Genomic DNA, 15527 nt, shown 5'->3' with positions numbered 1-15527 from the left:
GCTCGGCCAGCTGCTTCATGCTAAGGGACGAGAGAAGGCAAACGCGGCACAGTGTTTTAGGCCCGTGGTTCATTGCGAGGACAGACAGAAAGCCGACTTCTACCTGGAACGGAGCGGCAAAAGGCACTGAGACTGGGAGAGAGAGACAAAAACAAGTGGACTTATAGAGAGTTTCTGTTGAGTTTGGACTCATAGTAGGGAGGTTCAGGTGAGGGGGAGAGAGAGAGAGAGAGAGAGAGAGAGAGAGAGAGAGCGAGAGCACGCTGCCCTAATAACAGTAATAATAGAGCAAGGATTGTGATTCATATTAATGTATCTCACGGGTTCTTCTCAAAGCCATCATTTTTTGGGTATATTGGCTGCTTGCATTAAAACAGTCGAGTTATGAATTCTCCAAGATACAAATATTTTCCAATTTATTCCCATTTGGTTTTTGCTTTCATTTTCTTAACTTATCTCTTTTATTTCTTTTTGGTTTGTTTGGAGTGAACGTGACCCGTGTCTGTTTTGAGCCAGTAGATGTTAGTGAAGAGCACTTGAAAGAATATTAGGACCACCTTAATTCAGTTCACTTCCACAATGTTTACAGCTCATATCTAGTGCTCCTGAGTGCTGGTGAACGGGGATGTTTCACGTGTTTATGGAAGGAATTAGTTAACAACTGGCATTGGGCAGGAGTTTGTGGAGTTGTAAAGTGTATTATTCGTTTATTTGAAATCAGCCTTAATTTAGATGCAGTTGAAAGCAAACAAATCATGAAGTCTTACTGCCTATTTTTGGTTTATTGTAGCTTTATCCAAGACTTTGCAAGACTTTGATTCTTTCTTAGTGGTGACTTTTGATTTACGAACATATGGACTTACGGTCTAACTCATTTTTTTTTTACAGACAGGCTCCGTTGTCGGTTGTGTTCATCAGCAGAGGAGCCACTGTATCTAGTAGCTGTGCGGTATCAGCCTGTGCACGTGTGCAAGTGATGGAAATTTGCAGTGTACACATTTAGCACAACTGCAACGCAAATACGTGAGAGGTTCGTGTGAAATGCGAATCAGTTTTCGTTCGAACATGAGATATGGTGCATTGAGTGGAGGGTTGTAATACAAAAGATTAAATAATATGCATCCTTAATTTACTGCATCACCACACTTCAGAGCGCAGCATGGATAGGGAGCCGCACCCGTGGCTGCTGACGTCCCGAGGAGATTTTTTAGCGCCAGTCTGACCTTTTCCTCACCATTTGAACACGAGCTCCTGGTCTGGTGAACTTTGGTTATGTAACTATATCTGAGCATGTTTATTACATCGGAGGAGCAAAATAGAGTATGTCATAAAAACTGCACAGATGGAAAGTCTTGATGAAATGCAGACATTGGGACAGTGCTGTAAGCAGCCATTGGCCCCATACTGGCTTGTCTTTTCAGCTTTAGGTGTCACACACATTGCGCTGCAGCAGAACACACTGACATCCAAGAAGCGACTCGCAGATCTTCCGCTGTTAAGAAGTGCGAGACTTCAGTTTGTTTTATATTCAGTATTTGTTTCCAGTCCTGCTCCTCTTATTATTTTTTAATTCTTTCTTTAAATGAGACGAACCTTGGTTATGGAAGGAAGTCTGTGATTTTTCATAACCCTCTACAGACTATGAGCACCACTGTGGGCCACTAGATGGCATAGCGGTTACAACGGTTGTCTTGCATTGACAAGACACTGGTTTCAGCGGCAGCTTCCACTGTAGTACCCTTGATCAAGGTACTTACACTGAATTGATACAGTAAAAATGATCCTACTGTATAAATGGGTAAATCAGTGCAGGTAGCTCAGAGTACAACCCTCACAGTGTATCTATTACCTTGAAGAGAGGTGTCAGACATAACTGAGGTTGATTCAGTGTTTTTTTTTTCTTTAGTCAAAGCCGTTTCTACTACATTAATCAAATTTACAGTGCACCTTTTTTATATATAAAAAAGTGTACTCCTTCTGCTGTCTTCAGTGCTGTACATGAAGTATTTTTTGTATGACTGCCTTTAATTCACCACGTTTAGATATCATTGTACTTATTTTCACAGTCTCATGGATACTTTACTAAGCACAGCAACTTTAGTAATAGAAACTTCATGAACTGAGGTATCAGTTCTTGGCTGGATTGCTGCAGTGTTTCTGTTCCGTGTATGAGAACTTGCTCTTGTAAACAGGCTTTGCTGTCATGTTTAAGTGCAACTGAATGTGTTGCGCTTCTGGGGTGATATTTACGCATTTTAACACTGTTGTTAGAAATTTCCTGGTGATAAAGAACTTGCAGATTTAACATATTTAACATTTTCACAGCATGACTGAAACCTTGACATTAAATCCTTTGACATTAAACTACTTGCTCACAGCCAAATGTACTGCTGAGGAGAGTCTCATTTATGCTCCGCTTTTTAACCTTTAAACCTATTTGATATCCAGATTCCTTGTTCTCCAGATCTCCTGGGTGTGTTGGTCTTTGCTCTTCCTCAGCTCTAAATTGCTTTTTTTATCTAACCATCTTCAGTGACCTCTTATACGGTTCAGCATCACGGTGGTCCAGAGCCTATTCTGGAAGGACAGTAATTAAAGGCAGGTACAACCTGGATGGGACACCAGTCCATCACAGGGAAATGATTTGCTGGTTAAATGAGGCAGCAGGTAACCTCACTTGGTCCTTCAGGTATTAACTGAGTGGCAGTTTAATCTGCAGGCCTGCAGAGGCTGAAGAGCAATTGCCAAATCCTGACCCATGACCCATGACCCCAAATGATAAAAAAAAAAAAAAAAAAAAACAGAGGTAGCTGAACAATTCATGGACCAGGAAAGTTTGGTAATGCATTAACGAACAGCCCTGGGTACTAACAGAGAGCTTTGCAGTTTTGTTCAGTGTGGATTCTGGACTTTCAGTGTACTTCCACAACATTGAATTTACCCAGTTTCTGCTCCTTGGCCCAGTGCCCTGCTCTGCAGAAGAGTGTCAGCCAAGAGAATGAACTGTAAAGGTGACCGCGGATTGGACCAGGACGCAGTCCACTGTGGGCCCGAAAAGTGCCGCTGTCCACACATTTGCCATCTGCAGCATGTGTTGAATTTTACAGAAAAATCACGCTCGTCACCAGGAGCGGATGCACCCTGCCCACGCTGACTAGCTACAGTCACCTAACTTTGAACTGTGAGCTCTGAGTTTGTTTTATTCAATATACCATTTTATAAGCTTCCCATTGTCTTCTTAAATATGATTATATAAATCATGCAAAAACAAATCCCGAAAGAAGCTCAGGTTACTCCTGTTTCTGCGCTGAGGCCTGGATCGCCCGTTAGAGATTTTGAAAGGTACAGCACCTTTTCGGCATAAAAAAATGTAACCACATGAAAAACATCCAACATCATGTAGAAATCTGGTGGCAAATTTCAGCGTGATCAACATGTCGACAAGGCACAGCTCAGCACATAAAACCCCCCTCAACATCCGTTTATCTTAAAAATCATGGTAAATCGCTGGGTTATGGGTGTTTTTGAAGGAGATTTTGAGGACAATTGGAAAATGAGGGCAGACAGGTTTGGATCAGATTCCAGCAGCTCCTACTTGAGACTACAGTGAGTAAAATACGGGAGCCACCCGCTAAGGTTGCAGGACTGTACAGGACTTCTTGCAGCGCTGCAGCTGTCTTTTGCCCAACTGGACGTGGTGCTATTCTTAGCAACGGGCCGAGATGAGGTGCCCATGCCATTGAGTCACCCTCCGCATACACGTGGGATCTCAGTTTTAAAAAGCCATTTTTCCTCGTCAGCTCTTTGAGAAGCACTTCTGTGCACGAGCTCAGAGACTCCCCACCTGATCTGCACCAGGGGACCCAGAACGCCCCGGGCAAGGAAAGAGGAGCTGCCGCTGGGCTTGTGATACTGTTCAACCTGAGCTCAGTATCACCCTATGCACTTTCGTAGACCCATCAGCCGGTAGTCCTCATCTGAAACAACATATTGCATTATTTCACCCATATATCTGCTTTAAAAAATTACTCTCCTTTTCATTTATGGTTGATCATTTAGCAGGTGCTAAAATTAAACCCTGCTGTATAAATAGATAAATCATTGTAAATAGCTCATCGTATAAACCTCACACTCTGAGTCACTGCAGAGCAAAGTGTCGGTGTCATATGTGTGCTGCGTTCAGTAATCCACTCACGTATATGAAAAAACTACGTTTAATTATTAAGATCTACATTGAAGTACCATCTTATTTTTTGTTATTTTCCAGAATATGTGAGAAACCTTTTCTTATTGTGAATGAAAAGATGAAGAGCTATGCATACACTTCCCATGTCCTCCCTACAGTGAATCATGCGTGTCGGGCTGCTGAATGCCCGCCACCAGGAAACGGTCACCAAGGTAGTTCTTACGTAACGACGGCACGGGGTGGCAGCTCCTGGTCCTCTCTGGTAGTCCAGGAATTTTACATTGATATCACTGTTCCACTGAAAATATGTGTGTGTATGGGTGGGTGTGCGTGAGGGAGTTTCATTTTGCAAAATCAGTTGCGTTTACTCGGGTGCACTTTTCGAGTATTGCACCACATGCCATAATGTACATAAAATGTAAATCAGTTGTCAGCTGTGCGTCCACTAATGCCAGAAGAAAAGATTACCATGCTGCTCTTTCCTGGTCAGAAGTCAATACTGCATTTGCAACTGAAAGCATGGTAATTAAATGCAGTTAGAAGGTATATTTCTGTTTGTCACTTTGTGGTTTGTTCTGTGTGCTTATTAAAATCTGATGAACTTTCATAAGGGCTTGAAAGCAATATTTCTAAGATATTTACAATGCATGGCTCCAGGCTTTTGAAAAAGATCAAGTACAATAAAAAACAATTGTGTATTTGGATATGATGTTGCAAAATCCTATGAACCCCTTTGTATTACCTGGATTTCTGTGTTATTTACTCATAAAATGTGGTCGGATCTTTGTCTTTTGCTGTGATCTAGTTGAAGATCAGACCAGTTGTCCTCACGTTGTATCACACTTGGAGCATTTTCACCTGATGAATGGTATTTTTGATAGTTCAGATTTTATGCTTAACGGAAGATTATTTTGGCTTTTTAAAATTTAAACATGCAGATTTTGTTCATTAAATTGAAATTTTGTGCAGCAACCAAATAAATGTGTTTATGTATATGCACACACCCACACATACACAAACACACAGACCCATCTGCAGGAGCATTACGAGTTCGCTTCTCTGTGATGTCATGTTTATTGCTGTACATGCAAATATGCTGCCATAATCTCAGGATTTTCCTCCAAACACAGATTTAAATCTCCCTCCAGCATTGTGTGTTTTGTTTGTTTTGAGACATCTCTAGCCCTGCGAGTTTAAGGAGCATATTGAAACCTCCATCTGTTCGGTACACTTGGGCAACAAAGGCTTTGAAATCAGCTGGCTCTTCGAAAGTGGACGTACCTTCGGGGCCCCACCTAGCAGACACAACGGTTTTGGAGGTGGTCACAACAGGGAGCATGATCGAGTGATATTGAAATTCCTAATAATCCAAATTCCTGACCTTTCTTGACCTTTCTTTTTAAATGCAGGATCTTTGGCGTTGAGCAGCTGTCGCTCCCCAGATATAATGACAGGTCGGGTGCGTTCAGACACTCAACTCGTGAAGCAGCAGTTGACACCCCAGTTCCCTCTGTTTTGGGACGGATGATCAGTGTAAAGCTGCAGGTGTGTAAGATACAGTCTGATGACAGTGTTAACCCAGTGCACTCTGAGCTCTGCTTGGGACGACACCTCTCCTGGAGCATCTAGCCCCCCTGCTGCTGTCGACCAGCTTTGGCTTGATGGCAACTGTGGGAGTGGACCGACTGGCCTTCTATATTTAGTGGGTTAATGTGAGAAGTGTGCCAGCGTCCACCCCCCCCAGTTCAGCAGGACAGGCCGAATGCAAAGCTCTAACGCCACCCCACCCCCCCCACACACAGAGACACCTGCCCCCAGTTTCTCTCATCCCTAAAGGACACAGGAAGAGTCCAAAGGAGACGGACGCCGTCTCATCCAAGTGTGTTTCTCAGGTATGGCTATTCTGTTTCAGCTCTATGATTCTTAGGTGTTAACTGTGATGTGCCTCTCTGGAATGTTCATTATTTGAGTTCACGAAAAAGGTTAATTACTTTAAAAAAATCTCAGTTAAAATTAAAAAATTATTTTCCTTAAATTTTCGAGGATAGGTTTAATGTATGCCATTTGATTTGTTTGTTTTCAGTGTAGTCTGTATCTGCTTCTTGAAAAAAATGGATTGATACATATCATTCAGCGCATATAACTGGCTAGCTTGTGTGCACATAGACAAGTTTCTAAATATTTTTAATTTGTGCCAAAATAATGATCATTTGAGTTTTAATTAAGCTTTAATATCTCCCATGTGTTAAATGGAAAACAGTTGTTTTCATATTTCCAATCCATGATACTAATAAATGTAAATTTTATAATAGTGAACATACTGTATGGAGAAAAATTAATATTTAAATTAATACTGGAATGAAACATCCAATACAGAAGCAAGCTGAGTTGTGGCATATTCTAGTGGGATTTGTGTAGAAAGCATGAGGTTTGTAATACCTGATAAACAGAACGAGGCTGGACAGAGTGGAGACCAGAGACAGATGTTCTAACTGGGGTTTATAAACGAAACATTCGTTCCCAATATTTTGCTTAGACGGCGATGAATGACATCCACATTCCCTGGTTCACCAAACTCCCTGCAAGGCCCCATTTTCCATTAAACTGCATATCTTTGAATTATGTGGTTTGATTTTGATTTGAAAAAGTTGTCTGTTTTAACCCTGGGGTGTGGATTTGTTACACCACTGTCTCATTTCGGCACCCAGTGACCCGTCATCCCACAGTTCTCAGTGCAGGCTGTGTATAATCCAGCCCCACCCAGGGGTTATTTAAAGGAAAGTTCCAACTTTGCCCTTTAGGCAAATCCAATAAATCACAGCGACTGAATGCTGATGTTTCTGTGTCCTGCTGCCTTCAGCACCCTCCTGTGACCCCATCAGAACAGGGCGGCATCACCTCCTTCCTTTCCCCTGCAGGGTCACCATGTCACACTTCACCATGATGTCATCCCAGCAGAGGAAAATGCAGGCGGCCGCCATTTGTCGGGAGGTCCAGGGGTCCAACGGTATGGCGTGCTCACGTCCTTTTTACATTTACGTTACATTCATTCACTTTTACCACACTGTGTCCACAAACACTCCCGTGCACACAGATACACTGTTTGAAACCTTTACTTTGTGTCTCGGAGAACGGGGCTGGAGCTCCTTGAAGGAATGAGCCCAAAAAAAGTCCCTGGGATATTTTTTCTCCAATGACAAGGATTTTTTTTTTTTTTTTGTAGCTGAAAGGCTATTTCTGTGTAGAAGCAGCTGTGTGTGACCAGTGGGCTGCGGTGAAGGTTACTGACAGCTGAGAGTCAGTCCATCTGGTGCTCTCTGAGCCTCAGACTCACCTATAAACGGCACCGCAGTGCACGCAAAATGAAAGCTGCGAAATGAAGTTATGAATAAAATGGTCTCCAAAGCAACCAGTTACACTTAGTTGGCCACTGACAAAATGTTAACGCTGACACTGGGGGTTTTTAACGTCCAGATGGTGCACTGGACGTGGGGAGAAAAGTCAGCGCTCCAAAGGAGATCATGTTGGAGGAGCTGTCTCTGTCCTCCAACAGGGGCTCCCGCCTCTTCAAGATGCGCCAGAGGCGTTCGGAGAAGTACACCTTTGAGAGCGTGCAGAGCGAGGACGGCGTGAGGACTCAGGTAAGGCAGAAGCCCTGCTTTGTGACACCAGCCTGAAACACTCCTGTCCCACCCCACCCTACACAGTGAAGGAGCGCCTGAGCAGAGTTATTTTTACCACCCCTGGTGGGGCTGCACTGCAGCTCCACGTAGGAGATACTGTACCAGGATTAATGTGTCCGGTGACCTTCCGTCACTCTGTTCTCCTGTAGTCAGCACCAGAGAAGAGGACACAGATCAATTTGTTTAAGGCCTGCTAATGTCCACTCGTTGGCAGAAACACCCCTCGTACAAACTGACACGTAACTGTACACATCGCTGGACGCATCATCTGTCTGTTGCGGTTGACCAACAAACTATAAAGACCCTGAGGACGTTGAGCGTCTGCAAAATGTATGGCGATCGATTGTACCTGCTAGGGATCACTGCTTTAGATATATGTATAAAAGGGATAAATGTAATTAGCTTAGTGTACATTCCTAAAATTGTAAGTCATTTTGGGAAAAAGCATCATAAATTGTCGGTAATGATATGTATCGGAAGTAAGCGTTGTTTCCATCTCAGAGGGTCTCAGCTGACTTTGTCTCTTTTCTTTCTTCCAAGAACGGCATAGCTCCCCAAACTCAGCACGCTGAGGATGGCAAAAGTGACACAAACAGCACAGCGGTGGGACAGTTGCCTAAAACGGCTCTTGACCCTGAACCTGGGACTGCCCCCGACCCAGAGAACATCGCGCCAGGTTGGTGGTGATGCTGCCTCTCCCGTTGTGACTCTAAGAGGAAGAGGTGGGGCGGGGGAGGGCAGTTGGCGGTCCTGCAGACCTGCTGGGCAGACGTGACTCAGTGATGCTGTGACTCAGACGGTCTGTCCCATGCACTGTCCTGGGTCTGCAGAGCACTTACCGGTGAAGGACTTAGTCCGTATCAGCTTGCTAAACACCATACATCAGACACAGAGTCCCTGCAGGGCTGTTCAACCAAGCAGGATATCCTGCTTAACGTGCTAACCTTAGCGAATATGTCAATAAAAACCACTATTGTCCCGCTGAGAAATTGTGATTTTTTCTTTCGCATTAGTTGTTAATTCTTCTTTTTGTGCTGAAACACCCTGGGGTTTACATTCTGTACCGTAAGCAGTCACCAGTATGTATTTGCTGGCTGTCCTGCTAATGTTACCAGTGTGGAAAATTGCGGTAAAAAGACATGTAAGCTGAAAATCTGATGGTTCTGGCCCTGTTTCAGATTCGCCTCTCCCTGCTGTGACTTTGAATCACTGCCTTCCATGGCTTCTCATTACCATCTTTTCGTATTTCTACCCCCTGAGCTGTTTAGAATTTGCGCTGACGATCCCAAGCAAAAATATAATCTTCTGTGACATGGCAGATGTGTGTGTTGTCCTGAAGTGACCAGGTACAAAGCAGTACAGTGTGGATTTCGAGAGTTTTATTGTAACGTTAACAGGTAATGTGGAGACCGCAACTTAATATAACAAAGCCGAACCCTTCTTCTTCAGATGAACTCGTTCCAAAAAACCATAAACCGTTCAACAGGAACCAGGAGGTGGATCGTGGCCTGAATCTGAGTGCTCCACACCTTCATTGTTTGTAAAACTGAAAGATGACACCACCGCATATGGCTTCCAGGTTATGGGGGACCCCTGAAGGATGTCCCACCAGAGAAGTTCAACAGCACAGCTGTCCCCCGCTCCTACTGTTCGCCCTGGGACCAGGCACTTCTCAGTGATCCCATCCTAGCTGACACCCTGCTAACCAGGTTTCCTGTCCTCGAACCCCGGTCAGAGATCCCAGAGTATAAGAGCTTTAACAGGTACCTGCACTGTACCTTGGAGAGAGGCGACTGAGACTGTGTAACTCGTAAAGCTGCAGTCGTAGTAAACAGAATTCAGTCAGTTGAATATTTGGTTTCTGAATTTTTGATTTCCAGGGTTGCCACTCCATTTGGTGGTTTTGACAAGGCCCCAAGAATTCCCGCTCATAAGCCTGCGCAGACAGACCTGCTTCCAGATATCGGTGTCTCCCCATGCCCCGAGGTTCAAGACACGGCGGGAGTGAGGCCCACGTTCAACCGGACGGCCATGGGCTGGATAGCAGATACTGCTCCTCCCATCATGCCCACTGTGATCCTGGAGCCCATGTTGATCCCAGAATCAGATGAGCTCTGACCTGTGGAAATGTCTGAGGCGATGGGGCGCGTACTTCTACGGCCTTGTCATCACACCACCGGAATTCCTCTGCAATCCAGGCAGTACCAGGACCACTTGGATGTCTCCACAGAAGGCAGGGTACTGCTCATTCCTGGTATGATCTGGGTCACCTGGCTTCCTGAAGAGCTCAAGCCAATTTGATGATAAGAATTGAATTGTGTATGAATACTGAGCTCCAGGAAGGCTTGTAAATACATCAGTGCAGATGAGTGTTAATCCATATAGTGATCTATAACAAATTACAATAAAAGAATACAAAGCAGTTCTGTGACTCGCTGCTATATGATGTCTCGTGTAACTTATATGTTTTTAAATGTCAAATTATGGCAAGGTTGATTCTACTGCCATAAAATTTTGATGAAATGCAAGTGAATTCCTATAACCATCCATTCATAGGCACAAAGTATAACTGGAAGTATATAGTAGGTAAATGGAGAAAACTTGACATGTGAGTAAAAAATATGCAGAGGTTATTATCTGCAATGCTATTTCACAGACTGTTTAACAAATGTTAGAAAATGTTCGTTAAGAATAGATCAGTGCATTGTACACCCAGATTAAAGAGGTACAGAGCTGCTAGCTGCAACACACAGTGATGGACAGGTGTGGGCAACATCTCATATGTATTTATAATACCCAGGGGCCATAGACATGGATGTCCAGTGATGTAAGAATCCTCAAAACATCACCAAAAAAACCAAGTAGCACACACCTACTTTCCAGTTCGTGTGAAATCAGAAAGAAAGGAGGTCTCGTGACCAGTCTTGATGTGCTGTTTATGTTTGAGCTGCTTTTTTCACCAGCTTTTCCAGAAAGAATCCCAAGGAAGAGCATTCATCCAGGTGGGACCAGAGTACCGCAAACATCACAAGGTCTCTGTATTCGGACTGTAAAAAATGCAGGGTTGAAGGATCCGTGTTGGGACAACGTGGAATAGAACGTGTTGGACTAAAACCCAAAGGATTATTGGGATTTACAGAGTGTAACCTGAAAGATGGGTTGTGTTATTGAGCAAATTTCTGTGCTCCAAAATGCAAAGAAGATTCCGTATTTATACATCCCGACTGAGAATTATTCTGCAGAAACCATACAGGCTAACTCTTAAGAGCAGGGGAACGAACCCAGGCACACTCGGATGAAACAAGCCAACACGAGTTCTGTACCATAGTAAGTGTCCTAGTACTGAGGAACTTATAAACCAGCATTTTCGAAGAGTGTAGGGAAGACAGCACTGGCACCAGCAATGCAACATTTACACTCGGCCTCATCTACACAGTTGCGCTCGGTTCACAAAGACTGTGATTTGAAAAATGGGTATGGGGCCGCGGCGGTGGCTAGTGGTGGGACCCATTGTTGTACAATCAGAAGGAGAGCAGTTCAGATCCCCTCTGCGGAAGGTACTTACCATGAATTGATACGTGTAAATGACCTTGTTGTACAAATAGGTAAAACGCTGTAAGCAGCTTGGAGGAAAGCATAAATGATAAATAACAGATAAATGCAGCTGCTCATAATTACTTCCTCGAGGTAAGAGTTCACAGCAGTTGTATATTTTATTGAAGCATATCAAGCCGAGAATACTGCTCTCGGGTGCCTTTCTTGCTTTAATATATAAAAACATCTGGGTGACACTCGTTTTATTATCCGAGCTGGCAGATGGTGAACACAGCACATCAAAACAGTACATCAAAACATAGTTTATATCCTCCGAAGACACAGAAAATAATTTCACTTGCAGCATCTTTTCATCTTCCTGACATGCGCCCCGTGTTTGGACAGCTTGAGGAGAACCACTGGGTTTGATACCCTCTGTGGACCTTTTGAATTCCCTCAAGTGCGGTTTATACGAGCTCTTCTCAACTCTCCTATCTTTGCCCACATCTGGCCTGTTTATCAGGGGTGGGTTTAACTCCCTCTGAAGCTTGTGGAGCTGAATCTGATGCTAAAGAGGAAATGTCTTGGTCTGTAATTATAGCTGCTATCAGTACCTGTTTGCCCAGGGGATGATGCTTTTTGGTGAGAAAACTAGCTCCTGCAGGACAAACTGTGGGATTTCGCTGTGGAGGACAGGACACTGCTGCTTCGAGGCAAGATAATAGCATATGAGTGTGTCAAAAAAGGTTTCCCGCAACAACTTTTCCCTGGTTGCACACATTCCAACTGATCTTCTTTCCCGGGATCCCTCAATGCTTTTGGCTACATATGCTGTATTTTACAGATGTTTTTGTTTTATTCTTTCTAAGGGATTCTTGTATTATTGAGTGAATGTAATAAGAGCACTTCTTCTTGTCAGGACAGTTGATATTCATGGGAGACTTGGGAGGTGTCATGTCTGGAAGGAAAAGCCCTCCTCTTTCTAATATCTCCACCATTCACACAAATACACACACACACACACACACACGCACACGCATTGGTTGAAGCCGCTTGTCCCGAGCGGGGTCGCAGCGAACCGGAGCCTAACCCGGCAACACAGGGCGCAAGGCTGGAGAGGGAGGGGACACACCCAGGACGGGACGCCAGTCTGTCACAAGGCACCGCAAGCAGGACTCGAACCCCAGACTTGCCAGAGAGCAGGACCTGGTCCAACCCACGGTGCCACCGCACCCCCTTCTATAAAATTAAGTAGCAACAAATTAAATTCAATTATTATTTAATTAAATTATGTATTTCCATAACAACTGTCAATAAGGGTAAGTAAGTTACCAAGCTTACCTCACACCTGGTCTACACAGGTAACTCCTGAAGAAAGTTCAGTTTCTTAAAGGTAATTTTGTACTCTAAGCTGTTTGCAGTTGTTGATATTTATTAAAAACTACAAAACAACAACAATAATAGTATCAGCTTAGCTGACACCTTTGTCCAAGGTGACTTACCGGGGTAGGGTATACTCATTTATTATGCTGGAGCAGGAGTGGGGATTCCAACCACTACACCAGTCTTATGGGTTTGCACACAATCCTGGCATTGCATAGATCACGATCCTGCTCCTTTTGTCTTCATGGTCACTGTGGTTTATACAGTAATAAAAATGGCAATAGACCATTCACCGGTCGGTCTCCTCCAGCCCTCTGTACTTTTCCCAGCAGGTTCTCCCAAAATTCACTTTCCCCACAGCCTGAGCCGCTAAGCCGAGTAAAGACAGCCTCCACATTTGTCCGGTTTATAACTTTTATTTAGCTTATTTCTGGAATGAAAAGCACAAAATCAAAACAGCTTGTGGAGTCAGTTCTGTTGCCACTTTTCGTTTGTCTCTGGACAGCGATGCCCGAGTATGGCAGAGATCATAGACTTTCTGCATGAACAGTACATGATATCATATTAGTGTGGAGCAGAAAGATGTACAGTGCAGAGCTTACACATGTACCCCTTAATATAGCTGGATCATTTACCGAAGGCCGACCTGCAAAGGCCTTAGAACCACGAGCGGAACCTCTTCTCCCTGAGGACAGTTTCATAACTTACAGGACCTGTTTGAATGCACAACACGGTGGTCTTTGTAGCTGCTCACCTGTCAGCCTTTTGTAGGCTCTCATAGACGTGTCTGAGATCAGCGCGGCGTGATGAGCATTGACCAAGTCTTCTGCCTCTCGGTGCTGCCCCCCACTGGGTTTCCACAGTCATTACCTGACGTGTCGTCCCACGGTCCTCTATTTTGTGTGCGTTCCACCGCCACGGCAGCCACCGACAGAGACATCGACAGAACAATTGCAATTATACTATTACGTGAGCCGGCAGGTGGTGCTGTGGCTAGAGCTGTCACCTTGCAAAGAAATAACACGAGTTGCAAGTCTCGTTCGCAGTCATCTCGGAGAAAAGTGTCAGATAAATAAGTGGATGTAAATTTGTGGGCTATATGAGGTTTGAGGTTATTCCTGTGGCACCAGAACCTGGTCCAGCTCCATTTCTTGAAGTTCTCACGGTTGACTTGGCAAATTTCTTGTATGCATGAAGTTGCATTTGCAAAGAAGCTCACTTTTGCTTTTTGAAGGGCTTTAGTACTGTGTTTTTTTTTTTTTTTTCTTCAAGGCATCCTTTGTAATGTCATGGAGCATAAAATCAAGAATTCTTTGAAACCTTCTCTCAGCCAAAGAGATGCCAGAGAACTTTTCTTTGGCAGGTTTAATATATTAAACAACGATCTGGGAGTGCGGTGGATGAGTGGCCTTTACAGAGTTTTCATTAAGAATGCTTTTGTTGTTTGTCTTGCAGCCAACATGTCAGTTTCCATCCATCTGTGTGGAGATGCTGCAGAGGAACATGTTCCGATTCCACTTTAAGCTCCTTGGCTACCAGAGGCGTGGCAAACAATCCGGTAACATCCTTTGTGGCCACCACCGGGCGAGCAGCCCCAATTAATGAAATGTGGATGCTTGCCAGTGCTGATGTAATTGTTTGTTGCTTCGGGCCTCGTCTCCCTCATTAGTGCATCGGGGAAGATCAGGACGTGGTGCAGCAGCTGGGTGGTGGGTCAGATGGATCTGCTTTCAGCTTCAGCCCTTCCTTTCCTTATTGTGTCAGAAATCCTGGCCCTTTGCAGCTGTGGTTCACTGGAGCATCTAGTCATGATTTGCATGCTTTTGCTTTTAGAGATGGGCCTGTGGTGTGGCTGAGTCACAAATTCCAGCGTTTCATCACTTGTAATTTTCCAGTTTCTTTACTCTTACTCATAATTTACCCATTTCATTGCTTATTCTCATAACATTCTTCTGTGCTGCCTAGTTTTGTTGTGATGGACTAGTGTTCCACCCAGGATGTATCCTGCCACACTCCCTATGCTTCCAGGAGAGGCTCTGGACCACTGCAGCCCTAACTTTTGAAAAAATGCAGCAAAAAAAAAAAACTTCTAGGCTTGTACTAATAATTTTTCCTGTCATGGTTTGTACTTTTTGAAACATGGCACAAACCTGCGGAATGAAGTGGTTGAAGCTGCTTTCTTTCACTCAAAGTTCCCAGGTTTGAATCCTACGTCTTGCTGTTTTAACCTTGATCAAAAAACGTACCCAGAATCGATACAGTAAAATTACCCTGGTGTAAAAATGGGTAAATATCTGTAAGTAGCTTATTGTACAAACCAGCTTTGTCAGCTATCAGCTAAATGAGTGAATAATTATTAATCGCAATACTAGAAGCATGGGGTATTTCCAGACAGTTTCTTGACCTCCTTAGTGCAGATGAACAGAACAGCTGCACTATGTCCTTTGAGAGAGAAAATTAAGAAAATGGAGTAGAAAAGATGGTATGCATTAAATGTACAAGTGATGTGTTCTAGTATAACTGCTGCAGAAGGCCCATTGTGCAAGAAGTAGGAATGTACCATAACTATGCTCCCAACTCTAAGAAGTAACCGGCACTGGTTGATACTGAAAAATGAGAAAATAAATAATGCTGGCAGGTTGAGCAATAAGCTGAAGGGGTGTAGGTTGCTTGCTATACGATGTGCATAACTCACATTAGCCTATAGGAAATATAGGTGATAAGGAATTAACAAGTTAAAA

General features: G+C 43.9%; 1 protein-coding gene across 1 annotated transcript; it reads left to right on the top strand.

Annotated features, from left to right (window-relative positions):
- Nucleotides 1–5881: 5881 nt before the first annotated feature.
- Nucleotides 5882–10291, top strand: LOC108938734 (myozenin-2-like). The gene is made up of 6 exons (XM_018759583.1): nucleotides 5882–6078; nucleotides 7105–7193; nucleotides 7661–7827; nucleotides 8410–8545; nucleotides 9449–9632; nucleotides 9750–10291. The coding sequence occupies exons 2-6, from the start codon at nucleotides 7112–7114 to the stop codon at nucleotides 9985–9987; spliced, it is 807 nt and encodes a 268-aa protein (XP_018615099.1). The 5' UTR covers nucleotides 5882–6078; nucleotides 7105–7111; the 3' UTR covers nucleotides 9988–10291.
- The last annotated feature ends 5236 nt before the right edge of the window (nucleotides 10292–15527 follow it).

Source organism: Scleropages formosus, chromosome 5 (genome assembly GCF_900964775.1).
Source record: "Scleropages formosus chromosome 5, fSclFor1.1, whole genome shotgun sequence".
In the NCBI taxonomy this organism is placed as follows: Eukaryota; Metazoa; Chordata; class Actinopteri; order Osteoglossiformes; family Osteoglossidae; genus Scleropages; species Scleropages formosus.
Note: the sequence above shows the minus strand (reverse complement) of the source record. Positions and strands in the feature narration are given on the sequence as shown.